The sequence below is a fragment of the Vulpes lagopus genome, chromosome 7 (genome assembly GCF_018345385.1).
Source record: "Vulpes lagopus strain Blue_001 chromosome 7, ASM1834538v1, whole genome shotgun sequence".
NCBI classification, from domain to species: Eukaryota; Metazoa; Chordata; class Mammalia; order Carnivora; family Canidae; genus Vulpes; species Vulpes lagopus.
The window spans coordinates 7,482,342-7,510,063 of NC_054830.1; the positions used below are offsets into that span (position 1 = coordinate 7,482,342).

General features: G+C 51.4%; 1 protein-coding gene across 4 annotated transcripts in view; it reads left to right on the plus strand.

The window, feature by feature from the left end:
• Positions 1–23,053, plus strand: part of PDE4A (phosphodiesterase 4A) — a 42,487-nt gene extending 19,434 nt beyond the window's left edge. For 3 of the 4 annotated variants that reach the window (XM_041762542.1, XM_041762545.1, XM_041762546.1), the window contains exons 2-15: positions 6,034–6,225; positions 7,074–7,110; positions 7,216–7,286; positions 8,033–8,082; positions 8,267–8,379; positions 11,836–11,929; positions 13,446–13,669; positions 14,768–14,866; positions 14,971–15,135; positions 15,568–15,667; positions 15,793–15,947; positions 16,168–16,290; positions 16,691–16,873; positions 20,438–23,053. In XM_041762542.1, coding sequence (XP_041618476.1) covers positions 6,034–6,225; positions 7,074–7,110; positions 7,216–7,286; positions 8,033–8,082; positions 8,267–8,379; positions 11,836–11,929; positions 13,446–13,669; positions 14,768–14,866; positions 14,971–15,135; positions 15,568–15,667; positions 15,793–15,947; positions 16,168–16,290; positions 16,691–16,873; positions 20,438–21,124 — 2,293 coding nt within the window. In that variant the 3' untranslated portion in view covers positions 21,125–23,053. Of the gene's footprint in view, positions 1–6,033; positions 6,226–7,073; positions 7,111–7,215; positions 7,287–8,032; positions 8,083–8,266; positions 8,380–9,058; positions 10,307–11,835; positions 11,930–13,445; positions 13,670–14,767; positions 14,867–14,970; positions 15,136–15,567; positions 15,668–15,792; positions 15,948–16,167; positions 16,291–16,690; positions 16,874–20,437 lie in introns of those variants that run through there. The other variant, XM_041762547.1, reaches the window with a different exon arrangement.
• The last annotated feature ends 4,669 nt before the right edge of the window (positions 23,054–27,722 follow it).

Sequence of the window (27,722 nt, forward strand, 5' to 3'; positions counted from 1 at the left end):
TTTCATCCAGCAACAATTTTGTTTTCCATGCGCTTTTTTAAAAAAGATTTTATTTATTCATGAGACAGAGAGAGGGAGAGGGAGAGAGAGAGGCTCTCTCTCCTGCGGGGAGCCAGGTGTAGGACTTGATCCCAGGACCCCGAGATCACGCCCTGAGCTAAATGCAGATGCTCAACCCCTGAGCCACCCAGGCATTCCTGGTTTTCATGAACTTTTGTTCCCTTGGTTGAGTTTATTACTAAGCATCTTATTTGTTTTGATGCTATCGTACCTGAAATTGTTTTCCTAATATTCTTTTGGGATTGTTCATTGCTAGTGTACAGAAGGAAAAACAACCGATTTTTGTGACTTTGTATCTTGCAACCATGCTAGATTTATTTATTAGTCAGTTCTGTGTTTTGACATAGGTAATCCCCACTGCTGGCTTCTTTCTCTTCCCAAAATTCATTCGAGACTCACTCAAGTTGTTTTGTGCATCAGTAGTTAAAAAGGAAACTGCTGTTTCTTTCCGCTCTTGCTGACTCTTCATTTCTGATACCAAATGCATGTGGTTTCCCAGCCCTCCGCGCCCCCCCCCCCCCGCCCTTCCCCGCAACAACTCTTTGTGACACCAGCTGGGTGAACTACATCCTAAAAAAAAAAAAAAACTACATCCTGATTCAGTTCTGACACTAACTGCCTGGATTTAGTATAGATCCCCCAGGTTAAGGGCTCAGTCCCGTAAGACTGCCCCAACTTTAGATTAACTCTCAAGTCTAGAGTGTTACCTGTGCTTCTGACCAACCAGCTATACCTCAAGGTTCTAAGGACTCCTGCCTCAGGTTCAGCTGATTTCCTAGAGCTGGTCACAGAATTTAGGAGTACAGTGCACTTACTAGGTGACTGGTTCATTGGGCGCCTGGGTGGCTCAGTTGGTTGGGCACCTGCCTTTGGCTCAGGTCGTGGTCCTGGGGTCCTGGGATCGAGCCCCACATGGCTCAGGCCCGCTCAGAGCCTGCTTCACTGTCACTGCCTGCAGCTCCACCCTGCTTGTGTTCTCTGTGTCAAATAAATAAATAATCTTTAAAAAAAGATTACTGGTTTATTATAAAGATACAACTCAGAAACAGCCAGATGGAAGAAATGCATAGAGCAAGGTCTAAGGGGAGGCGCATGGGGCTTCATGCCGCTCCCCAGGTGCACCACCCTCCCACCACCCACAGCACCTGATGTGTTAGCAACCAGGAACTTTCAGAGATGTTGACAGAGGCTCCATTTAGTAGGCACAGCTGATTAAATCATTGGCCATTCCATTGGTGATTAACTCAACCTCCAGCTCTGTTCCCTTCTGGTCGGGGGTTGGGGGGCACTGCAAGTTCCAATGCCCTAATCCTATGGTTGGCTCCCCAGGCAAGCAGTCCCCCCCCATCTTGAGGCTCTCCAGGTGTCCCCCGCAGATAGTCATCTCTTAGCATACAAAGACACTTTTTACTGCAGAGGTTCCTAGGGTTTTAGGGAACTGTGTGACAGGAAACCAGGGCAGAGACCAAATATATATTTCTTATTATTTCACAGTAGTTCAAAAAAAATTTTTTTAAAGTAGGCTCCATGCCCAGCACTGGGCTCAACGTGGGGGGCCTGATCTCACAACCTCAAGATCAAGACCTGAACTGAGATCAAGAGTTGGATGCTTAACCAACTGAGCCACCCAGGTGCCCCTCCCCCCATTTTAAAAATTGCTGGATAGTATTCCATGGTGTGGATCTGCCACAAATTATCCATTCACCAGTTGATGCTCATTTGTTTTGGTTGTTTCCAGTATTTGGTGATTATGAGCAGAACTTCTATAAATATTTGTCTGCAGGTTTTTTGTTTTTTTTTTTTTAAGATTTTATTTATTTGAGAGAGAGAGTTAGAGAGCATGAATGGTGGGAAGGAGCAGAGGGAGAGAAGCAGACTTCCTGCTAAGAGGAGAGCTCAATGCAGGGCTCGACCCCAGGACCCTGAGATCGTGAGCTGAACCAAAGGCAAATGCTTAACTGACTGACCCACCCAGGCACCCCATATCTGCAGGTTTTTGAATGAGCATATACAGTTGACCCTTTGACAACATAGCTTTGAACTGTGTGGGTCCACTTAGATGCAGACTTTTCTCGATATATATAGAACATGGCTGGAAATGAATTTTCTTTATGATTTTCTTTTTTGAAAAATATTTTATGTATTTGAGAGAGAGACCGAGAGAGCCCAAGTGGTGGGGAGCGGCAGAGGGAGAGGAATAAGCCGACTCTATATAAAATAGGGAGCCTGATGCGGGGCTTGATCCCAGAAACCTGAGATCATGACCTGAGCCAAAGTCAGTTACTCAACCAACTGAGCCACACAGGTGCGCCCCCCCCATATGATTTTCTAAATAACAGTTTCTCTAGTTTACTTTATTGTAAGAATACCATATGTAATACTTATGCAAAATATGTGTTAATCGACTGTTTATGTTATTAGTAAGGTTTCTGGTCAAAAGTAGGCTGTTAGTAGTCAAGTTTTGGGGGGAGTCCAAAGTTATCTGCGGATGTTCAACTTCATGGGGGGGAGCATCCCTAACCCATTTGTTCAAGGGTCAACCGTATTTTCACTTATCTTGGGTGTAAACATAGGAGTGGATTTTGGATCATACAGTAAGTGTATGGTTCATTTCTTAAGAAACTGACCAAATGCTTTCCAGAGTGGCTGTACCACTTGGCGTTCCCTCCAGCAATGAATGAGGGGAGTTCTAGTTGCTCTAAATCCATGTCACCACTTGCCAGGATTGCCAGTTCTTGTTTGTTTCTTTGTTTGAACCATCCTGGTAGGGATGAAGGGATGGTTCCTGGTTTTAATTTGAATTTCCCTAAGGAGCAATGGTGTTTCCTATGCTTATTTGCCATCTGTATATCTTCTCTGGCAAACTGTCCAGACCTTTGCTCATTTTTTAAAAGACTTTATTTATTCATGAGAGTCACAGAGAGAGAGGCAGAGACACACAGAGAGAGAAGCAGGCTCCCCCCGGGGAGCCCAATGTGAGACCTGATCCCAGGACCCTGGGACCACAACCTGAGCCAAAGGTGGACACTCAACCACTGAGCCACCCAGACGCCCAGCCTGTGCTCATTTTTTAAATTAAATTGCTTGTCTTCTTTTTATTGAGTTTTGAGAGTTCTTTATATAGTCTGCATACAGGTCCTTTGTCATGTATTTTTTTCCTAGCATGCAGCTTGTCTTTTTATTCTTTTGACAGTGTCTTTTGCAGAGCAGAAGTTTTCAGTTTTTAAGATTTTTTTTGATGTTTGTTTTTAAAAGAAGTTTGGATTTTTGTTTAAAATTTCTGATTTCTCAGGGGCCTGGGTGGCCTAGTCAGTTAAGCATCCAACTCTTGAACTCAGCTCAGGTCTTGATCTCAGAGTCATGAGTTCAAGCCTGGGTTGGACTCCACTTTGGGCATGGAGCCTACTTAAAAAATAATAATGATAATAAAATTTCTGACTTCTTTCCTAAAATTGGAATAGCTGGTTGCTCAGGGCCCCCAGCACCAACCTACCTGTGGTGTCAGCTGCCTGGCCCCTGGGGACATTTGCTTTGATGGCAGGAATGTTCTCAAACAGGTCTCGAGCAGGCAAAAGGCACCAGTTCACATTTTGGTCTGAGGAGTTACAGGACTTGAGTTTGAATTCTGACCGCACCATGCTCTTGCTATGTGACCCAGAGCTAATCATTCTCCTCTCTGACCTTAGTTTCTTCATCTGTAAAATGGAATCAGTACAGTGTCTTCCTGCACCCTTACCCCCAGGCTGGTCCAGAAAAAAAGGCTAATATATGGATCCTGGTTTGGCTATCCCACTCTTAGAGATTTTAGACTTATTTGTTAGCAGAGGACCATTCAGATAAAATCTTATACTGACTCTCCGTAGGTAGGACTGGAAAGGGGAGGATTCCATTTCATTCCTATACCTTCTCGCACCCACCAGAGCATATCCTGAAGTCAACTGACCAGTCTAACCCCTGTCACTGTAACATCAGGGTAACAGACCAGAGAGGGCAGTGGCCTTTCCAAGGCCACACAGTATGCGGCAGGCACATAGCTCCCCACACTCATCCTCAGTTCTCCATATCGATTGCCTTGCTGATTCCACTGCCTGAGTGGCATGTATGGGGCTGATTGACTTACAGTTGCCAGTGTTTCCTGAGCTCTGTGCTAGGCACCGTCCTGAGTGTCCCCAGGCCAGGGTTCCTCCATCCTCCCCTCTCTCTCTAGCTGTGTCTCCATTACGGTCTGTTTGTATTTCCACTCTAGCCACATCTCAAACAAAACCCAAATCCTGCCACAGGGCTTTTACACTTGCTGCCCACCCTCCTCCCCCCACCGAGTGTTTTCTCCTACCTCCTGATTAGTGGTCTGCTCCTTCTCATCTTTCAGGCCCTGCTCAAATGTCACCTCCTCAAAGTGGCCTGGCTCAACTACAGTAGCTAAAATCACCTGTCCAGTAACTTTCATCTACCCACTTGGTTTTTTTTTGTTTGTTTGTTTTGTTTTTTTAATATTTTATTTATTTATTCATGAGAGACAGAGAGAGAGGCAGAGACACAGGCAGAGGGAGAAGCAGGCTCCATGCAGGAGCCCAATGTGGGCCTCGATCCCCAAACCCTGGGATCATGCCCTGAGTCAAAGGCAGATGCTCAACCACTGAGCCACCCAGGTGTCCAACACCCACGTGGTTTTAATTCTGTGCATGGCACAATCCAATTTGTATATTCATTCATTACATTTTATGATTTATCCAGTAAACATCTATTGGGTATCCACTGTGTGCCAGGCCATGTTCTTGGCTCAAGGGACAGAGCAGTGAACAAAGCAGACAATCCTTGCTCTGCATAGCTAAGTTGTAGAAAGGAGGGCAAATAGTAAAGAAGTAAAACATAGAATATGTCAGATAAGTAGTATTTCTTTTTTTTAAGGAAGGGAAATAGGGCAGCCCAGGTGGTTCAGCAGTTTAGCACCACCTTCAGCCCAGGGTGTGATCCTGGAGACCCGGGATCGGGTCCCATGTCGGGCTCTCTGCATGGAGCCTGCTTCTCCCTCTGTGTGTGTCTCTGCCTCTCTCTCTCTCTCTCTCTCTCTCTCTCTCTGAATAAATAAAATCTTAAAAAAAATAAAAGAAGGGAAATATAAATTATTAGGGCAGAGATTCAGATCTTAGATGTGTTGGTCAGGTGAGGCCTCCTGAGAAGATGGCATTTGAGCTGAGGCCTGAAGGAAGTAAAGGAGGAGCCAGTAGAGATTTGGGCAGGGGAAATAGTCTGTGCAAAGGCCCTGAGGCAGGAATGTATCTGGAATATTTAGGAAACAGCAAGAAGGCCATTGTGGCTGGGGTAGCATGAGTGAGGGGTAAACTGGGAGGCCATTGGGCAGGGCCTTGTGGGCCACAGTGAGGACTTTGCCTTTTGCTCTGGGTAAGCTGGGAGCTATAGAAAGTTCTGAGCAGAAGAAGGATATAGCCTGATGGAGGTGTTCACAGCCTTCCTCTGGCTACAGTGGAGGGAAACAGACTGAGGGGCAAAGGCAGGAGCCTGGGACCAGGGCAGAGGCAAGCAATGGGGGTGGGGGGGCTGACCAAGGAGGAGAGGAGGAGGTGAGAAGTAGACAGATTCTGAATAGACTTGGGCATCGAGAAAAGTAGAGTCAAGAAGGCTGCCACACTTTTGGGGTGTGCACTGCTGCTAGGTTAACCTGTTTATAATCTAGTCCTCCCCATGCCATCTCCGTGAAGGATAGATGGTGGTCACTCTTGGTCACTGCTGTGTCCCCCACACCTCAACAGAGCCTGGCTCACAAAGGTGCTGGATAGTTGTTTGATCTCTGCAACTCCCTGTCTCCCATCTCTTTTGGGGGTATCTGTCTCTCTTTAATGTCTTCCATCTGCCCCGCATCTGTGCCAGGAATTTCCTTGGCACCTTACTCCTCTTGACCTCCCCAGGGTCATCTCAGCCCCCCTGACCCCTCTTCCGCCCATCCCCTTACAGCTTCGAGGCAGAGAATGGGCCCACACCATCTCCTGGCCGCAGCCCCCTGGACTCGCAGGCGAGCCCGGGCCTCGTGCTGCATGCTGGGGCCGCTGCCAGCCAGCGCCGGGAGTCCTTCCTGTACCGTTCGGACAGCGACTACGACATGTCCCCCAAAACCATGTCACGGAACTCGTCAGTCACCAGCGAGGCGTGAGCACCCCATTCTCACCCTCCAGGCCTGCTCCCAACACAAGCTGCCCTTACCAGGAGGGAGTGGGGACACTGCCCAAGCCCCGGGCCACCTCTCCTTCCCAGTGAAAAGTAAACAGCCTCCTTGCCCACATCAAGGGCTCAGTCCCTTTCTAGCATGTCCACCCTATGATGTTTGAAGGTGCACCCCATCTCTGCTCCTTACCTAGCTACACCGGGCCCCTGCTCAGGCCCAGCCTCCACCCACATCCCTGCAATCCTGCCTATCCAACCTGCCCAAGCCCACTTCTATCCACTGGTAACTGGGGCTTGGCCCCACCTGAGGCCCTCCCTGCTGCCACTTCTTCCCACAGATTGTCCAGTTTGGCTCAGCCCCCCTTCCATCCCCTCCCCCAGATTTCCCTAAGCTAGCCCCCCTTGTCACGACCACCTGTTGAGATCTGAGCATCCCTAGACCTGCTCAGCCCCCTCCCCTCTCAATGGATCCTCCAGCCCTTTGCCCTACCCATCCACCTCACTAACTTTTTCCTGCTGCCCCTCCTAGCCACTGCTCTCACCAAGCTCAGCCCTAGCCATATATTTATGACAGGCCCCTTTGTCTCTGCACACCCCTCGCTAACACCCGCTTGAGCTCCTCTCCCTGCCCATCATTTCCTTCAGGACCAGCCCCTGCAGGGGGTCTACCCTTGGGAGGTATAAGTTCCCTCTCCCCTGACTTATTGGAGCCTCCCCTCCCAGCCCACCAGCCCCCACAGAGGGTCCGCTCTAGAGAGTTGCTTCTCTGGCACCCTAGCCCCTCTTCACCCAGGCCCGTGAGTGTCCTGACCTGCCCCTGTCCTTGATTGCAGGCACGCTGAGGACCTCATTGTGACACCTTTCGCCCAGGTAAGACCCCTCTCCTAAGGAGGGAAGGGACTCCAACACTTCCCCACCCTTGGGGACAGGGACCTAGCCCCAGCTGCCTGTCCTCACAGCTGCACCCTCTTCCAGGTGCTGGCCAGCCTCCGAAGTGTTCGCAGCAACTTCTCACTCCTGACCAATGTGCCCATTCCCAGCAACAAGTAAGTCAAGGCTGGGCCCCAACGCTTATAATCACAAGGCAAAGCACACCTGGGTTCAGCTCTTAGCTCTGCTGTGTGACTTCAGGCAGGCACTTCACCTCTCTGAGCCTCGGTTCAGGCCACAGCTCCCTCTGAGCCAGTAAACCATTGCAATTTGAATGCCTAAGACAGAAACTTTTAAAAACAAAGACCAAGGGGTCTAGACACACGGTGGTGAGACCAAGGGTAGCTGGTCATCCCAGCCTTGGGGTCACTCCTGGCCCCGACACCAACTTTCTGGGCAAATGGCATCTTGTGGTACCTTTGCTCCCCCTCCATAAAATGGGAATTTAATAGCACCTCCATTAGATGCTGCTGTGAGGAGTCTGGAAGATGATACCTAGAAAGTGTGAGAACATTGCCCAGCACATAGTTAAGAGCTCACTAAATAGCATTGGTTATTATGTGGTAGCAGGAGCATGGCTGAGAACTGCTGGCCCTTCTGGGAGTTAGGGGAGAGATGGACAAGGAAGCAGGAACTTTGGATACGAAGGACCAGTCCCTACCGCTGATCAGTGGCCTCACTTCCTTGAGCCCATTTCCTCATCTATAAAATGGATTCTTACGAGCCTTTCTGAGGGGCTGCAGGCTGAGTACATGGGACACACTGAGCGCTCAGAAAAAGGAAAACTGGCATTATTCATGCAAAGGGGGAGGCAGGAATCTTGGGGCACACAGGCTGATGTTGGAGCCCCATTTCTTTGCAGACGGTCCCCACTGGGCGGCCCAACCCCTGTCTGCAAGGCCACGCTGTCAGGTAACAAAGCCCAGGGGGTGGGAATGGGCCCCTCTTGGTGCTCCAGTGTGTGTGTGTGTTTGGGGGGGGGGCCCTCACCCGGGGGTGGCTGTCTTAACCTTTCCCAGCACCCCTCTCACCTGGTGCAGCCTCAACATCACAGGCTGCGGCCCCTGGCTCACCACCCGTGCTGCCCCTTCTCTAGAAGAGACATGTCAGCAATTGGCCCGGGAGACATTGGAGGAGCTGGACTGGTGTCTGGAGCAGCTGGAGACCATGCAGACCTACCGTTCCGTGAGCGAGATGGCTTCTCACAAGGTGAGCCTGTGTCTGGCCCTAGGCCGGGTCTGAGGATGGGGTGGCCACCCATGTTGGGTGAGACCATCCATGGGGTGGGGCCAGTCTCTGGGGCCCCTGGGGTGGGACTAACTTCTGGGTGGGGCCTGGGGTGGGGCTAGTGGGGGCAGGGCCAGTTTGCAGATGGGGCCAACGGCGTGGGAGTCCATCCCTAGGTGGGGCCAACCCCTTAGGCTGCCTATTCCTATGGATTTTGACTTCTCTCAGGGGTGGGGCTAGCTGGGTGTATGGGTGGGTGTGGGTGTCTGTACACCTATATGAAGGCAACCATCTCAGGGGGAGGTTGTCCTATGCTAGAGTCTACAAGCGTATATGTGACTAGGTCTGTATGGCCGTCAATTTGTTGGCTACACATTTGGAACACAAGGTGGGGTGTGAGGGGATGTTTCAGGCGGGCACGTCAGGTCAGGAGTGATGTGCAGATGTGTACCTATGGAAGATGTATGGGTGTGCACAGGCAGTTATACTGGACTGTAAGTGTGTGGGCTTGTGCCAGAGGAATATGTGTATTTACAAGTGTGAGTCGGTGTGGGTATGAATCTGAGTGTGTATCTCCATGTTTGTGACTGTGTGTGTGTGCGTGCGTGTACTTGCAGGGCTGCAGGGGAGGGTACAAGGCTTCTGTGTTCAGCTGTGTAGATTGTATACTGCACAACTCCAGAGGGCACCATTCAGAAAGCGGGCAATATGAATGATGTTTCCTGGAGTTGCACAGCACAGTGGTAGCCCTCGTGGGAGGATGTCTATCAGGAAATGAGTATGCAGGTGGAGGTGTCTGTGTTGGGGGGGTGCATACACCTGTGGGTGGAGATTTGTCTGGGAACATTCGAGTCTGAGGATGATTGTGTCTCTGAGGGTGTGTTGAGCATCTGAGAATGTGACTGTCTCTAAATGTGGGTCTGCAGGTGTGTTGCTGAGATGGTGTGTGTGTGTGTATTTGTGGGTGTGAGTGTGAGCATGCCCTTGTGGATTTCTGGGGGTATGCTTGTGCCCAAGCACATGGATATTTGTGTTTGTTTGAAAGTATGTCTGTGGGTGTGTTGAGTGTGTGTGAAGTATGTCCAGCATATCTGGGTGTTTGTTCCTAGGTGTGTGTCTCCACGTCTGGGTGTGAGTCTGTGTTCTTGAAGGGGGTGTGTCTGAAAGTGTTTATATCCTGTGAGCTCAACTGTGTACCTATAAATGTGTTGGACACCAGAGTTGTGACTGTGTGATGTGTGTTTGTGTGTGTGTGTTGGTGTGGAAGGTGTGTCTCAGAGTGTTTGTGCGTCTGTGAATGTGTAGAGTGTCTGGGTGTGGGTCTTTGTCTCTGGGTGTGTCCGTGGAGGGTGTGCGTGCCTCCCTGCCCATCCCTGGCAGCCCCCGCTGGATCCTGGCTTAGGCCCGTGGGCACTGATGCCCCTTTAACGCCCCCCCACCCCCGGCACCACCTGACGTCGCATGCAGCCTGCCAGTGCTGCAGTGAGCACGCACACGCACACACAGGCGCGCACACGGAGCCCAGAGCCTCCGAAGCCACCTCCCGGGACCCTCGCCCTGCCCCCTCATGGGCAGGGGTCCCAGGCCGCCTCCAGCCGCTGCCGCGGGGGGGCCCACCAGGGCCAGGGGCTGGCAGACCATGTAACCAGGGCTGCTGTCGGGAGCGCGGAGGGGAGGGGAGCCCCCAGCCCTGCTGGGCCGGCCCAGGCCCCTCCGCGGCTCCCCCTTGCACTGCCCACCTGCCCAGAACCCCCCCACCCCCACCCACAGTGGCTGTTAACCCCGGGACTCCCCAAGCCCAGCCTCTCTGTGCGGCAGCCCCGAGCGGGGCTAAGATTCCAAGATGCCCTTGGTGGATTTCTTCTGTGAGACCTGCTCCAAGCCGTGGCTGGTGGGCTGGTGGGACCAGGTAGGGGAACTCGGGGTGGAGGATGGGCAGGAGACTGGGCCCTGGCCCTCCCACTCTGGATCCTCCAGCCCCCGGTCTGGGCTGGTGTGTGCAGCTGTGCACGTGTGTGGCCTGGACATGAAACCTTGTGACTGTCTCTGTGTGTGGCCCAGGGCTGGGCGGGGATAGTGGATGGCTGGGGATGTGGGTCTCTTGCTGGGTGTGACTGTCAGAACTCGCCGGTGTGTGTGTCTGCAGTGGTGTGGGGCTGTCTGACCATATGCTGATTTGCCTGGGTCATGATGTGGCCCTCTCTGAGATCAATCATATGGCTCTGATTGTGGTGGTGTGTGTTGGGACATGTTGTGAGCGCAGGGCTGTGTGATTTTTCTGGGGCATGTGACCCCAAGTGTCGGTGACTGCCTTATTGTCTGTGCCCTTTGATTTACGTGTCTGTGGCTGTGTGGAACTGTGTAAGATGGTAGTCTGTGACTCTGTGTGTGGTTGTGTGACTTTGTGGGTCCATCTTATGTGTGGTTGTGTATCTTTCGGTGCAACTGGGGTCTCTGGCAGCACTGGGAGGAGTAAGTGCCCCATCCTGGTGTGGGCTGTGTGAGCTCACCCTTCCTGTCCAGTGTCCCTCCTGCCTTTCTGGACAGAGTCTGCTCCTGCTTTGGGGGTGCTCTGGTGGAGCTTGGGGGCGGGGAACCAATGCCCTTTCTCCTGCATGCACAATGTCACAGCAGACGCTTGTGTGAAGTGGCACGGGGGGACCAGGAGGGACCTCTAAGTCTGGCTCTGGGTATACTCTATTCGTCTGTGCATCCATCCAGCCCTCTGAGGTTGAGGGAGAGGGGGCTATGATGGGAACCCCTCTCCCCTGGGTGACCCAACAAGGTTTCCTCAGCTCACTATTCGCTCCTGCCCCTGCCAAACCTTCTCTTCACCCGGAACTTGCATGCTCTCCTGTAAAGGAAACACTGTATTCTCTCCTTCCAAACTGGGCGGTTGGGAGCTGGGGGCCAGGATGCCTTGGAAGTGGGGTCTCTATCTGGGAAGACTTGGGCCAGGGTAGCTCTGGGAAGGCAAGGGTTAAGGGGCCTGCGGCCTGCCCCCCTTTCCCCCAGCTCAGCAGCTGGTTGGAGGGGGAGTTGCTAAGGAGACTCCCATCACCATGGCGACGGGATTCTCCTGACACCCAATTGGTTCACTGGCAGGCAGGAGCCCCTCCCTTCCACAGGTGCCCCTCTGGCTCCTCCTTTGGGCCCTGGGGAGGAGGAAGTCTCGGGAGGGGTGCCCCCCCTTCCTCAAGAAGGAGGAGTATGCTAGCTGAGTCCTGACTTCTAAGCCTGGGGTCCCCCTCCAGACCTGGGAGGAGAGGAAAGGCTGACCCCTCCCCTCCAGCAGCTTGCTGAGGGCTCTGTTGGCTGAACAGCAAAGTAGGAGGGACTCATGGGGTCTTTAGAAGTTTCTTGGGAGGGGCTGACCTCCCCCACCCTCTGATGCCCTGTCTCCCCATCATTCCTTCCTTCTTGCCTCCTTCACTTTAGTTCAAGAGGATGTTAAACCGTGAACTTACACACCTGTCAGAGATGAGCAGGTCAGGAAACCAGGTCTCTGAGTACATCTCCACCACATTCCTGGGTGAGTGAGGGGCAGCACTTTGTGGGGAGGCTGTGTGCCAGGACTGGAGGGGGACTGCCCCAGACCACAGGTCCTACTGCTGACATCTGCCCAAGGGACTCTGCCCCTTAATTCCTCAAAGATCAAGGTTACCATGCTCTAGATACTCTTGATGCCCCCACGCTCAGAGGGATGTCAACTTTTATAGAACCTCCACATAAAAATATCTCTCCAAGCAGAAAAGCCCCTCTACCCTCAGTGGAACTTCAATGGAACTCTCAAATTCAAGACCTCAAGAAATCCACAAACTCAAATAGAACTCTTAAATTTTAAATGCCTCCAGGCTGAAAAGGCTTCCCCAATTCAGCAGAATGTCCAGACTCAGATTTCCCTCCCACAAACTCAAGAGAGACGCTTACACTCAGTAAGTTCTCAAACTTGGGAGAACCATTGAGATGCCTACACTCAGTAGGGTTCTCAAACTTTTTTTTTTTTAGGGTTCTCAAACTTAAGAGAACTGCTGTCTTTAAGAGCCCAGAAAAGTCCCCCAAACTTTAAAAACCCTCCAGGCTGAACAGTCTCCCAAACTCAGTAGAATCCCCCACCTTGATATGACCCCCAAATTCAGTAGAGCCCTCCTCCAGACTTTCCCATACCCAACACAGTTGTATGGAACACCTCAAATTCATTACAAACCTCAAGCTCGTCGGGAGCTCCAGCTCATCCTAATCTCTGAACCCAAGAGCCCAAGCTGAGACTATCCCCCACGAACTCAGGGTAATTTCATCCTCTCAGTTGATCACCAGAGGTTCCCAAATTCTAGAGACCAGCCCTGCTCCCGAGCTCAAGAGAAGGGTTCAGAGTTTCAAATGGTCCCGCCGGTGGGGGTGTGGCCATGGAGAGTTCTGAGATCCAGCCAATGGGAGCATGGCATGCAAATAACCCCTATTAGGCCTTCTTGGGGACTGGCAGGGCCCCAGGTCACAATGGGTGGCCCGGGCTGGGCTCTGGAAGCCCTTGATAGCTCAGGAAGAAGGCTCCTGGGGCTGGCCCCCAGGCAGGCTGGTGGCAAAGGGGTGGGCTGGTGGGGGGAGTTCATGGAGCCAGAGACTACCCTTCCCTCCCTCCTCCCAGTGCTCTCCACCCGCACCTGCGCTCTTGGGCACCACGAGGGTGTCTCCCCTGCCCGACAAGTTTCTCTGCCTACACAGAACAGGCAGCGACTCTCTCTAGCATCCCCACCCCGCTTCCTGGCTTCCCATGGCACCCCCCTGCCAAACCTGGCGATTCGACTGGGGCCACCCCATAGCTGCGGACCAGCCCCAGGGTCCCCACTCCAGCCCACCACCTCTCAGAAGAATTCATCCCTTCCTTCTGGCTTCCAGCCTATAAGTAACGCACAGCATGACCCAAAGGGGTCTGCCCTCCCCAGTGAGGCTTCCCAGGGCATTGGTGGGGAGCAAGGGAGGGGAAATGAGGGCCAGATGAGGGGGTCTCTGCGGGCTACTCATGCTTGCCTCTCCTCCATCTTCTGCAGACAAGCAGAACGAAGTGGAGATTCCATCACCCACAATGAAGGATCGAGAAAAACAGCCATCCCCACGTCAGAGACCCTCCCAGCAGCCCCCGCCCCCTGGGCCGCAGTTCCAGCCCATGTCTCAGATCACAGGGGTGAAGAAACTGATGCACAGCAGCAGCCTGAATGATTCCAGCATTCCCCGCTTTGGGGTGAAGACAGATCAAGAGGAGCTCCTGGCCCAAGTGAGTGGCGGCTCAGCAGGGGCTGCACTGGAGAGGGACAGGACAGGCCCAAACCAGGGCTGGGCACTGGGTCAGTCTGAAATGAAGATTCAGGTATCCTGGTTTATGAGACTCCGAGGAGAGAGGAGAGTAGAGGAAGCAGGATGGGAAGGAGCTAAGTAATGAGACAGTGTCAGCTAGAGTCTGGCCTCAGCCTGACCCCATGAGGAGCTCTGGAGCGTGCACAGCGCCACAGAATTGAGCCCACCTTGAGGCAAGAGTGTTGTGTCAGTCATTGGTGGTGGGCTGCCCCCAGAGCGCACAGCATTGCCTCCTCCGTGTAGCTCCTGTGGGGAGGGGCAAGAGCAGTTTTCTGGAGAAAGGAGCAGCATGAGTCTTGCTAAGCAACAGTCCCAGCAGGTGGGGAAGCATGCTCTGGTCAGTGAAGGGGATCTTGGCAGATGCCCCGCAGCATCCACTACAGGCCAGATCTGGGTTCAGCCCCTGGCTCTTCCGTGATACCTAAAACGAAGAGGCTCTCACACTGGTTCGTATGGCAGGACGTGGTGCACTCTTCTTGTTGGCTCCCTCAGCTGACATCTATTGTAACGTACAAGCCAGCAGTAGCCAGTGGCAGTGCTTATTGAGCACCTACTACATGCTGGCACTGTTCTGGGTTCTAGGGAGACATGGAAAATGAGCCCATGTTTCTTTCCCCCTGAGCAGTTTAGCTCAGAGGTTAAACTGTGCTTTGGGACCAGCCAAGCTGAGTGCACGTTTCAGCTTTGCCACTGAGATGCAGGGTCTTGGGTAAGTCTCCTCGTTCCTATGAGCTTTAGGTCTCAAACCAAGTGAATGAGATCAAGCAGTGTAATGCTTGGCAGATAATCATCACTCAGTCCACAGTTGCTGTGGTTGCTTTGTTATCTTCTGACCCAGTAGGACATGGACAGTAACTTCTGTGCTGCTGAGCACGTCACCCACTGGGTGAGCAATAATGGTGCTCTTTTCAGACCAGAGCTCTGAATTTCTAGGAAAGAGTTAAGAGGGGTGAAGATCACCCAAGTGGGTAGGGGCTTGGCCCTGGGTCTTGTGACCTCTGGCCTCCAATTCCACCAGGAACTGGAGAACCTGAACAAGTGGGGCCTGAACATCTTCTGCGTCTCAGAATATGCTGGAGGGCGTTCACTCAGCTGCATCATGTACACGATATTTCAGGTAAGATGGGCTGAGTGAGGCAGGGCATGAGGGAGGGGGCAGGGTGGGGAGCAGAGAACCAGCAGGAGTCACTGCCCCCCCCCCCCATACCTACCTACCCTCAGGAACGGGACCTGCTAAAGAAGTTCCGCATCCCAGTGGACACCATGGTGACTTACATGCTGACCCTGGAGGACCACTACCATCCCGATGTGGCTTACCACAACAGCTTGCACGCGGCCGATGTGCTGCAGTCTACCCATGTGCTGCTGGCAACACCCGCGCTAGATGTGAGCACGGCCTAGCCCCCGAGTACCTCCCCACTCCATCTCCCATGTCCTGTTTGTCTGTCTGGCCCCCCGAGTCTCCCCAACCCCATCTCCCATGTCCTGTTTGTCTGGCCCCCGAGTCTCCCCAACCCCATCTCCCATATCTTGTTTGTCTATCTGGCTCCTGAGTCTCCGTATCCCCATCTCCCATGTCCTGGTTGTCTATCTGGCCCCCTAGTCCCCCCAACCCCATCTCTCATCTTGTTTGTCTTTCTGGCCTTAGGTCTTTGACCTCCATCCCTCTCTGATCCTGTTCCTCTTTCTGATCCTTATTTCACTCTCCTGATCGCCCCTTTGTGACCCCCCCCCTCCGTCTCTCTCTTATCCTGTCTCTCAGACCCCTCCCTAATCTTTTTAACCCATCTCTCTCCAACCCCCACTCTCTGCCCCTAGGCTGTGTTCACGGACCTGGAGATACTTGCGGCCCTCTTCGCGGCTGCCATTCATGATGTGGACCATCCTGGGGTCTCCAACCAGTTCCTCATCAACACCAGTGAGTGGCCCCCCCACGGGGGTGGGGCCTGCCGGGTTGGAGGCGGGGCCTGTGCTGCCCCACCCCACAAGGCACCCGGTTGGCTCCTGCCCTCCCCTGACCCCCTGCCTGGGCCTGGGCTGCAGATTCGGAGCTGGCGCTCATGTACAACGATGAGTCGGTGCTGGAGAACCACCACCTGGCCGTGGGCTTCAAGCTGCTGCAGGAAGACAACTGTGACATCTTCCAGAACCTCAGCAAGCGCCAGCGGCAGAGCCTGCGCAAGATGGTCATCGACATGGTGGGCGGGGCCGGGGGAGGGGACCGGACAGGGCACGGGACAGGGGGTGATGCCTTTGAGGCTTGGGGAGCCGCAGGGTCTGAGTACAGAACTGGTTGCCCCAAGGAGAGGCATCCCTTGGTGGGGGAGGGGGGCGTGGCGGCTGCGGATGGGTTGTGTAGAGTGAAAACTTGAGAGGCACAGGGCTTCTGCAGCCCCTGTGACGCCCCCAAACCCGCAGGTGCTGGCCACGGACATGTCCAAACACATGACCCTCCTGGCAGACCTGAAGACCATGGTGGAGACCAAGAAAGTGACCAGCTCGGGGGTCCTCCTGCTGGACAACTACTCTGACCGTATCCAGGTGCTCGCCCACACACCATAGAAGGAGCCTAGGCCTTCTCTCTTCCTCTCTGCCCTTTGGGTCTGGGTGGCTTCCCTCCCTCAGCCTCTGGCTCCCCTGTTGCCCATCTTCCTGTCTCTTTCTTTTCTCTCTCCCTCCCATCTCTCCCTCACAACCACCATTTCCTGCCATCCCTCCTCATTTCTTCCCTTCCTTCATTAACCCTTTCCTGTCTCCTCCTCCCCCAATGCAGCCTTCTTTCCTCTCCCTCTACCTTTCTGTCTCCTCTCTTCATTTCCCCTCCCTCTCTCCATATCCCCACTACCCCTTCTCACTCTCCCCATAAAGGGGGTGGTAAGGGAGCATGAGCCCCCACACTGGAATAGGGGCATGGCCTCTGAAGGCCCCCCACTTCATGCAGGTCCTTCGGAACATGGTGCACTGTGCAGACCTCAGCAACCCCACCAAGCCACTGGAGCTGTACCGCCAGTGGACTGACCGCATCATGGCCGAGTTCTTTCAGCAGGGTGACCGTGAACGTGAGCGGGGCATGGAGATCAGCCCCATGTGCGACAAGCACACAGCCTCGGTAGAGAAGTCTCAGGTACAGTTCTATAGCCCCTATGGAAGGCAGCAGGGTGGCCCTTCCCTGCTCATGCTGGCCAGGAGCTCCAAGGCCTAGAAGCTCCTCCTGCCCTGCCCCTCTACAAAGTCAAGTTTTTCCATTTGCCTTTTTCCTTTTCTATCTTGATGGGAAATTTGTAGCATGTTCTCTCCTACAGAACAAGCAAACTGTGGACTCACAACTTGGAGACCTGAGTCACACAGATCGAACTCATTTGTAGCCACCAAATAGCATTAATGATAATACTTACCCAGTTCTTAGTTACAGATCTTACATCAATGCAGCCTCTCAGCTTCCCTGTAACCTGGTCACTGATCTTGTCCTTGATTTTTGGTGGTTGCTTTTGTTTTTGTTTTTAACATGTATTTATTTATTTGAGAGAGTTAGCACCAGTGGAGGGCTGGGCGGTAGGGGTGTTGGGGGGAGGGACAGAAGGAGAGGGAGAAGCAGACTCCCCACTGAGCAGGGAGCCCCATGAGGGGCTCAATCCCAGGACCCTGGGATCATGACCTGAGCCGAAGGCAGATGCTTATCCTTGATTTTTGGTGGATTTTGAAATGAGATGCAATGATTCGTCATCGTGTGCTATTTAACTTAACAAGAGGTACAGAAACACAATCTTGTTTGTAAAGTGTGAACGTGAAAGTTTCTCACCCTCCCTACTTCCGGTCTCTTCCCTGGTGAGACCTATTTTTCCCTGGTTCACTGCGCATGCCTTTCCAGACCAGCGTTTACCCAGTGTTGGTACTGTGGACGTTTGGGGCCTGCATCGTTCTCTGTCTCAAAGGCTGTCCTGTGCATGGTAGGGTGTAGAGCAGCATCCCTGGTCTCCATCCTCCCCTTCCAGTTATAACAACCCAAAATATCTCTAGATGCTTCCAAATATCCCCTGAGCATGCAGATCACCCCCATCCTCCAGCTCCTGGGAAAACCAATTTCATACATTTTATGATAGAGTTCTGTTTGTGCAACTTAATAGTAATAAGTTTTGCTCTTTTTTAAAGATTTTTTATTTATTTATTTATCAGAGACAGAGAGAGAGACAGACAGACAGAGACAGAGAGAGAGAGAGACAGGTAGAGGGAGAAGCAGGCTCTATGCTGGGACCCTGATGTGGGACTTGATCCCGGGTCTCCAGGATCACTCCTGGGCTGAAGGCAGCGCTAAACTGCTAAGCCACCAGGGCTGCCCTGCTTTTTTTTTAAATATGAATTTTAGGGGATCCCTGAGTGGCTCCGCAATTTAGCACCTGCCTTTGTCCCAGGGCGCGATCCTGGAGTCCTGGGATCAAGTCCCGCGTCGGGCTCCTGGCATGGAGCCTGCTTTTCCCTCTGCCTGTGTCTCTGCCTCTCTCTCTCTCTCTGTCTATGAATAAATAATCTAAAATCTTAAAATAAAATAAAATAAAATAAAGATGAATTTTATCAACATATACTTATTTTTATGCAGCTTGCCTTTTTCCAGGCAATGACTTGGAGATATAAGTTTCTACACATAGATTTAGCTCATCCTTAAAAAAAAAAAAAAGGGATCCCTGGGTGGCGCAGCGGTTTGGCGCCTGCCTTTGGCCCAGGGCGCGATCCTGGAGACCCGGGATCGAATCCCACGTCAGGCTCCCGGTGCATGGAGCCTGCTTCTCCCTCTGCCTGTATCTCTGCCTCTCTCTCTCTCTCTGTGTGTGACTATCATAAATAAATAAATTAAAAAAAAAAATTAAAAAAAAAAAAAAAAAAAAAAAAAGGGATCCCTGGGTGGCGCAGCGGTTTGGTGCCTGCCTTTGGCCCAGGGCGCGATCCTGGAGACCTGGGATCGAATCCCACGTCAGGCTCCCGGTGCATGGAGCCTGCTTCTCCCTCTGCCTGTGTCTCTGCCTCTCTCTCTCTCTCTGTGTGACTATCATAAATAAATAAAAATTAAAAAAAAAAAAAAAAAGAAAAAAAGATTTATTTAAAGAAAAAAGATTTTAAAAAGAAAAAAGATTTATTTATTTGAAAAAGAGAGAGAGTATGCACATGGGGGAAAGGGTACAGGAAGAGGGAGAAACAGACTCCCCGCTGAGCAGGGAGCTTGATGCAGGGCTCAATCCCAGGACCCTGAGATCAAGACCTGAGCCAAAGGCAAGCACTTAACCTAGTGAGCCACCCAGGAACCCCTAGCTCATTCTTTTTTTTTTTTTTTTTTTTTTTTTTTTAGATTTTATTTACTTATTCATGAGAGATACACAGAGGCAGAGACATAGGCAGAGGGAGAAGCAGACTCCCTGCGGGGAGCCCGATGCAGCACTCGATCCCAGGACCCTGGGATCACACTCTGAGCTGAAGTCTGATGGTAGCAAGCTCTCAATAAACGTTTGCTTTGTAAGTGTAACCATTCCCCCTAGCAATCTTCTTTATACTATTGTTACTTAAAAAGTTTTGTTTTCATAGATCACACAAAGATAAACGTCCCTCTTGCCTCTGGCCCAGTGATCACAAGCACTAAATTTTTAAAAAAATATTTTATTTATTTACTCATGAGAGACACAGAGAGAGGCAAAGACACAGGCAGAGAGGGAAGCAGACTCCCTGTGGGGAGCCCAATGTGGGACTCAAACCCAGGACCCCGGGATCACCCCTTGAGCTGAAGGTAGATGCTCAACCACTGAGCCACCCAGGCATCCCCTAACTCACTCTTTTTGACTATTGTATGGTATTCTCACAGATATAGATAGGTAGTGGTTTCTGGGAAGACATGGTTTTTCTCCTGTGGCTGGACATTGAGGTGTTGAGGAGTTAAAATTCACAGTGACTCAAACAAGATAAGCCTTCATTTTTGTTCCCTCTTATGTAAAAAAGCCTAGAGAAAGAATTTAGCTCCCTTTGGCTCCATGAAATTGTCAGGTACCTAGGAGACTTCTATCATCCGAAGCGTGGGGCCTCTGTCCCCAAAGATCCGTCCCATGGTCACGGATGCTGTTGAAGCTGTAGCCATTCTGGCTACGTAGCAGGGAGGAAAGGTCTCTGCCAGCTGAGGCAGCACCCCTACCCTCTACTACCACCCCACCCCAGCTCCCATCTTCCATCTACCTGTGGTCACATTGCCACCCTTTTTTTTTTTTTTTTTTTTGCAAAAGTGGCTGGGAAATGTAGTTTTCAGCTGTATGGGGGGAAGCATTGCCTCCACCAAGAAAAATCAAGATTCTGTTAACAAGGAGGAAAGGTAATATCACAGTGAGTTAACCAATACTTTGCCGTGGAGTTAAATTTCTAGTTTTTCTTCATTGTAAAAAAATGTCATTATTAGTATCTGTGGGGTACCACAATTTTTTAAAACTAATTGCCAACCAATCAATATCTGAAGGTTTCCAGTATTTGTTTGCATCCCATGTGTAAAGTTTTTTTTTCTTCTTATCAGTGCAAGAGGTTTTCCAGGGTGGATCTGGAGAAGCAAGACTGCTAGGCTAAATGCTGTCAGCATCTTGCAAATTTTACTAGATCCCACAGCATGGCAGGACAATGTGCACCAGCGGACCGCCAGTTTTTATCTTAGTTCCTTCTCTTCCAGGTGGGTTTCATCGACTATATTGTACACCCGCTGTGGGAGACGTGGGCTGACCTGGTCCATCCAGATGCACAGGAGATCCTGGACACATTGGAGGACAACCGGGACTGGTACTACAGTGCCATTCGGCAGAGCCCGTCACCACCGCCAGAAGAGGAGCCAAGAGGGCCAGGCCACCCACCCCCACCTGATAAGTTCCAATTTGAGCTGACACTGGAGGAGGAAGAGGAGGAGGAGGTGTCTACTGCCCCAGGTGCATTCGAAGTACAGGGATTGTCCATGGCTCAGGATCCGTCCCCAGCCGAGGACCTGTTGGAGGCTGATGGCCAGGATATGCCCATGGAGGTGAAGGTAGAGGAACCGTGCTTCACACAGCAAGCAGACTCAGCAGATAGTGTGGCTGCAGGCAAGGACAAGGCCAGGTCCCCAGATGCATCCGTGGATGCCGTGGGCTGTGGTGGCCTCCTGGCCCTGTCTGTCAAGAGCCCCCCTCTGCCTGCTTTGAGGACCCTGCCCCCTCCAGAGGAACCCCCGGGCCTCCCGGGCCTCCCCTCCATGGCGGCCGAGGTGGGGGCCCAAAAAGAGCAGGCTGCCAAGAGGGCGTGCAGTGCGTGCACAGGAACATCTGGCGAGGACCCCCCGCCCCCCCCAGCTCCTGGCGGGTGGGGATCAGCCGGAGGTCCTACCTGAGTCCCAGGCCCTGCTCCCTGTTGCTCTCCCTGCCTCCCTCCACCACCATCACCCCCCGACCACCTCCTCCACTGCCTCAAAGACTCTTGGGCCTCCCAAGAAAAAAGAAAACAGAAAAGTGGGGTTTTTTCTCTTTTCTTTTTTTCCTCTTTCCCCCCACCCCCACCCATGGGGCCTCTTTTTGGAGGTGGGGGCTGGGGAACAAGGGGCGGAGGTCCCGGAAGGGATTTTATTTTTGGAATTTTAATTGTTACATTTTTAGAAAAAGAAAAAAAAAAAAAACCAGGATAAAACACAGCCACTGTAGACGCTCCTGTTCCCCCCACCGACTACACCCCTTGTGTCCCTCCCAGTGCGTCCCCCTCTCCCCAGGTTCCAGGCTCAGTCTTCCGGCCTCCTAGGGCTCCCTGCCTGGGCCCAAGCAAGCATCACGCCTCCCTCCGGGTTTTTCTTCTGAATTTTGGAGGGTCCCTGGAACCCGACCAGGAATAGCCATTCTGGGCGGGGTGCTCAGAGGGGGCTGTCACCGTGGGAGGCCCCAGCTCCAGCCCCTCTCTGGTTCACCGCCCACCCCACTCCCCCAAAGTCTTCCACCTCATTTTGCACAAACCTGGCAATACTAACTTGGGGGACAGGGGAAGAAGCTGTGTGCTTTAAGATGTAGCAGAGGGGGGTGCTGGAGGGACGTTCACACCACCAACCTGGCGTCTGAGGTTTGAGGAGAGCCTGATCCCCCCCTTGGCTTGCCATCCCTTTCCCCTTCCACTTTGGGTTCTGTTTGAGTTTTCTCCATTTTGGGGGGGTGGCTCTGAACCACACCCCTCCTTCCAGCTGCTTCTCCTCTTGTTTCTGCCTTAATGATGCCCATGGCTGTAGGAGAGGGGTTTGCAGTAGCTCCCACCTGCACGTTGTGTGGGGTGCGGCCAGGCCCAGAGCCCCCCTCCTGGGCACCCCCCATCCAGCATCCTCCTGACCTCCTTCATGACCCTTTGCCCTAGGAGGAAGCAATAACAGTGTACATGCACATCCCCTTTCTGGGCAGCCCTTCCCACCCTGGCACCAACCAAAGTCATTTCTCCTTCACCCCCACCTGGCCACACTACCCCACCACCCTTAGCTATTCCTGGAGCAATACAACAGACAGATGCAAGGCTACTCTTCTCCAAGCCATGGGGGACTGTTTGGAAGGAAAGACCCCCCCCTCCCCTCCCCATCTTCCTCCTCTTTTATGCCCCCCCAGCCCAATTCTGCAGCTGGGCAAGGCAGGGCCTCTCTCTCATTCCCCCGCCCCCAATTCTGAGCACACGGTACTGTAGCCCCCAGCCGCCCCCAGCCTTCCATCTGTCTGTCCGTCCCCGTGGGATGTACCACCCACCCCCACTCCCACGATGCTGTACAGGGTTCATTTTTGTAGCAAAAGTAGTTTCTGTCCCAGCCAGTGACTGGAGTGGGACTTCTTTGGGTTTTCTTTCTTTTCTCTCTCTCTCTCTCTTTTTTTTTGTACATATTGTATGGTTGGTTTGTAAATTATTCTACAGAGGCAAAAAGGGAAATAAACTTGCCCTTCCCCAGCTGACCCAGTCAGGGGAAGGAGGGGTGGGGTCTCCCAGAGAAAGAGTACCCACTCCCACTGTATTATACAAACTGTACCATAGACCCCAAATGGGTGGATTCGGCGCTGCCGCTTGATGGGAAGTCGTGTCATTGTAGGGGGCGAGGGCTGAGCAGAGCCTGCCCCTTCCCCCTTACCCAGGTGTGACTGGCGAGATGGAACCCCACCCCCAATCAGGGCTCCTCTCCCCAGCGGGGGGCACGGGACCCCCCCCTGTGCTGCTCTTGTGTTGTCCACTTTGACGATCAATCAGTCGGTCCGTTGATCGATAATCAATCCTTTGATCTTGTCTCCAATTAAACCGAGGCTTTCACTGATCTTCCTGTCTTATGTGACTTCCTTTCCCACCCTGTTTTTGGTGGGTGCACCTCTCCTGCGCTGTCTGCCTGGGGTGGGGATAAGGCAAAAGGAAGGCTCTGTCCCCATCCCACCCCAAGCAGATAGAACTTGAACGGAGTGCATTAAGTGTGGCGAGGGGCAGACACCCCCCCCCCAGGCCTGGGCCAGGTGCTGCCTCAGGGACTCCAGGTGAGGTTCAAACCAGTCTTCAGAGGCCAACAGACCTAGGTAAACCCTACTTCCCCTACACAGCGTATCTGACATAACTCTTGGGTACTTCTGGAATCTCAGAGTCATTCCTGGGAACCTCAAGGGGGCCTGATTGATAATGCCTCCACCATCTGGCTGCCAGGCCGTGATAAAAGGTTCTCTGGTCAAATTCTGCCGTGCAGACATTAAACTTGATAAACTGGCACAAGAGAATTTACTTACCTCTATGAGTTCTATGAATTCCCAGTTTCCTGGACATTTTTTTTTTAAGATTTTATTTATTTATTCATGAGACACAAAGACACATAGAGGCAGAGGGAGAGGTAGGCTCCCTGTGGGGAGCCTGATGCAAGACTGGATCCCAGTATCCTGGGATCACGACCTGAGCCAAAGGCAGATGCCCAACCAACTGAGCCACCCAGGAGCCCCAAGATTTTATTATTATTTTTCTTTTTTAAGATTCCATTCATGGGATCCCTGGGTGGCGCAGCGGTTTGGCGCCTGCCTTTGGCCCAGGGCACGATCCTGGAGATTTCGGAATCGAATCCCATGTCGGGCTCCCGGTGCATAGAGCCTGCTTCTCCCTCTGCCTGTGTCTCTGCCTCTCTCTCTCTCTCTGTGTGTGACTATCATTAAAAAAAAAAAAAAAAAGATTCCATTCATGAGAGACACACAGACAGAGGCAGAGGGAGAAGTAGGCTCCATGCAGGGAGCCCAATGTGGGACTCGATCCCGGGTCTCCAGGATCAGGCCCTGGGCTGAAGGCAGCACTAAACCCCTAAGCCACCCGGGCTGACCACTCACAGTCATTTGATCAAAAATGGTATGATCAGCTCTACTGGCTGAGCCAGACAAGTGCCCCCAAACCTGAACATCTTAAGGGCAGGGCTCTGTGTTGCTTTGAGCCTGTAAGCCTTGTGATCGGTATCAGGAGAGCCGAATCCTCCCAAATTTACCCACCAGACTGCCTTGGGATGGAAGCTGTTCATGTTCATTGAATGCATGTTCATTCAAGGTTGGGGAGTGAGTGACTTTCAGATATTTTCTTGCATATTCATTCAAGGTTGGGGAGTGAGTGACTTTCAGATATTTTAACCAATCCGCATATTTGAGTACTGTTAATTCCGCTCAAGGGATCCTGTTTTTTCCAACCTTTATCAGCCTAATTTTTTTTTTTTTTAGATTTTTTTTTTTTTTAAATTTTTATTTATTTATGATAGTCACAGAGAGATAGAGAGAGGCAGAGATAAAGGCAGAGGGAGAAGCAGGCTCCATGCACCGGGAGCCTGACGTGGGATTCGATCGCGGGTCTCCAGGATCGCGCCCTGGGCCAAAGGCAGGCGCCAAACCGCTGCGCCACCCAGGGATCCCTTTTTTTTAGATTTTATTTATTTATTCATGAGAGAGAGAGAGAGGCAGAGACACAGGCAGAGGGAGAAGCAGGCGCCATGCAGGGAGCCTGATGCAGGACTCGATCCAGGGTCTCCAGGGTCTCCAGGGTCTCCAGGGTCTCCAGGATCACGCCCTGCCCCAAAGGCAGGCACTAAACCGCTGAGCCACCCAGGGATCCCTTATCAGCCTAATTGACAAACCCTTGATCTCACCGATGTTTCTGACGTTCATTTATGCTAATGAGGAGAATTTCCCAAGGGGATAAAGATATGGCTAACAAAATCATTTGTGATTTGAGCTTTTGATTTAGAATCCTGGCTGCCTCTGCGGTGTGATAAATTGAGATCCACACATACACAGCACTTAAGTGGTTAAGTGCAGTGCGGTCAAAAGATATATATATTCACAGTATGTGTGTTTTGAAACAAATTGAGGGCAGTTTCCTTGGATCTAAGAAGAGGTTGGCTTGCCTACTCTACTATTCCTGTCTAGTTATCAGGGAGTACTTTAGATCCCAGCTCCAGCTGTGTGACCTTGGGCATGATCTCTGACCTTCCGTTGTCTCCTCTATAAAGTTAGGATAACAAAAATCCCAGTCAGTCTAGAGCAGAGCTGTCCAGTGAAACCTAAGATGATGGGAATGTTCTATCTGTGCTATCCAACGTGGTGGCGACTAGCCACAAGTGGCTGTTAAGCACTTGAAATGTGGCTAGTGCAACTGAGGAGCTGGAGTTTTCATTTTCCTTTTACCTTAAGTAGCCACATGTAGCCAATGGCTCCCATCTGAAACTGTACAGTTCTGGAACCCGAGAGGGCGAATGTATAGGATTTAGCAGGTACAAAGATTTGCAGGCTTCACTGTGGTTTGAAGACATTATAGTATGTAGATATCCTGACCCAGAAGAGTGGGGTCCAGCCTGCACCCAGAGAGGGCAGAAAAAAAAAAAAAAAAAAAAGGCTGGAAAACTAGGTAGAAGTTTCCAGGGAATCTGAACTTTGTGCAAGAAGTAAAGAAGAGACAGACGTTTTCCCGAGAGTGTTTCAAAGGGAGGCAGAGTCGGGGAAAGGGTGTCGGGCTGAGGGTCAGGAGGCGACAGCACCAACCTCAGGCTTCAGGGGAAGGCTGATGAGACTTCTTGCTCTGGACCTCGGTTGCCCTAAGTGTAAGCATGATGTCCCAAATGCCTCCTCCGTTGGGACACTGTGACAATCTGAGAATGTGAGTCAGAGGGCAGAAGTGGGCATGTGACCACCAGCTGGCTCTTTAAAATCCTCGTGGTGGGGAGTTCATCTCTCTTCAGGCAAAGGTGGCCTAGGGCAGTGAGTCACAGCACCAAGGCCTTGCAATCTGAAGAAAACAGGGAAACCTGGGGAAGGGGTGGAGTCAGATCAAGTTAAAGTTGACATCAGCCACCTCCACAAGCTATGTGGTCTGGGACAAATGATTCTGGCTCCTCCAGCCTTTAGAGGGTCGTGCCCTGTGCCAAACTCATTAGGTGGATTGTCTTATTGGCCCTCCAGCAGTCCTGGAGATATATACTATTATAGGAAACTGAGGCCTGGAAGTGATCTAACGGCACTGAGGGAAGGCAGAGACCTCACTTCACCTACTGTCTGTTCCACAATGATAGCTACTAGATAACGACCTGATACTTTCATTATCATCGCTCCTTTTTTTTTTTTTTTTTTTTTTTAGCCCTATACCCAACATGGGGCTTGAACTCATCACATGTTCCACCAAGCCAGCCCGCTGCTCCTATTATTGCTACTTTATTCCACCTGCACAAAATCCTGAGACGGATAATATTTCTCCCTCTTTCACGGAATAAAAATATAAAGAAGTACAAATTAAAACACTTGTTTTTATTTTTAAAATTTATTTAGTTTTGGGGACCCCTGGGTGGCTCAGCGGTTTAGCGCCTGCCTTCTGCCCATGGCATGATCCTGGATTCCTGGGATCAAGTCCCACATCAGGCTCCCTGTGTCTCCCTCTGCCTGTGTTTCTGCCTGTCTCTCATGAATGAATAAATAAAATCTTAAAAAATAATAATAAAAATAAAAATTATTTAGTTTTAAGTAAGCTCTAGGTCCAAAGTGAGGTACCAGGGGATCCCTGGGTGGCGCAGCAGTTTGGCGCCTGCCTTTGGCCCAGGGCGCGATCCTGGAGACCCGGGATCGAATCCCACATCAGGTTCCCGGTGCATGAACCTGCTTCTCCCTCTGCCTGTGTCTCTGCCTCTCTCTCTCTCTCTCTCTCTCTCTCTCTGTGTGACTATCATAAATAAAAATTAAAAAAAAAATGTTTAAAAACAAAGTGAGGTACCAACTCAAAACACCAAGATCAAGAGTCATATGCTCCACTGACTGAGACAGCCAGGGGCTCCTAAGTAGATTATATATATATATATATAATCAGTATATTATATGTATTATATATTTATTATATATATATATATATATATACAATATACTGGCAAATAATGAAAAAAAAATGGACCATCCTGGGGTGGGCAAAGAACTTTCATAGCTCGTTAGTGTTGGTAGAAGTTGGCACATAAAGCTTTCCAAGAATGGTCTGACAATACTTATCAAAAATGTAATTGCATGCCTTTTGACCTAGCCATTGCAGTTTTTTAAATATTTACTGGGTGATCAGGGAGCCCACTTCTCCCTCTCTTCCCTGCTCAAGCTCTCTCTCTCAAATAAATAAAATCTTTAAAAAATTGTTAAAATATTCATCTGATAGAAACAGTTGGATAAAAACCTAAAGGCACAAAATGCCCATTCCAGTATTGGTTAGAAAAGTAAAGAATGGGGATCCTTGGGTGGCTCAGCGGTTTAGCGCCTGCCTTCCACCCAGGGCGTGATCCTGGATTCCTGGGATCGAGTCCCACATCAAGCTGCCTGTGTGAAGCCTGCTTCTCCCTCTGCCTGTGTCTCTGCCTCTCTCTCTCTCTCTCTCTCTGTCTCTAATGAATAAATAAAATCTTTTAAAAAAAAGAAAAGAAAAGTAAAGAACTATTAGAAATGTCCAACATGGGGCAC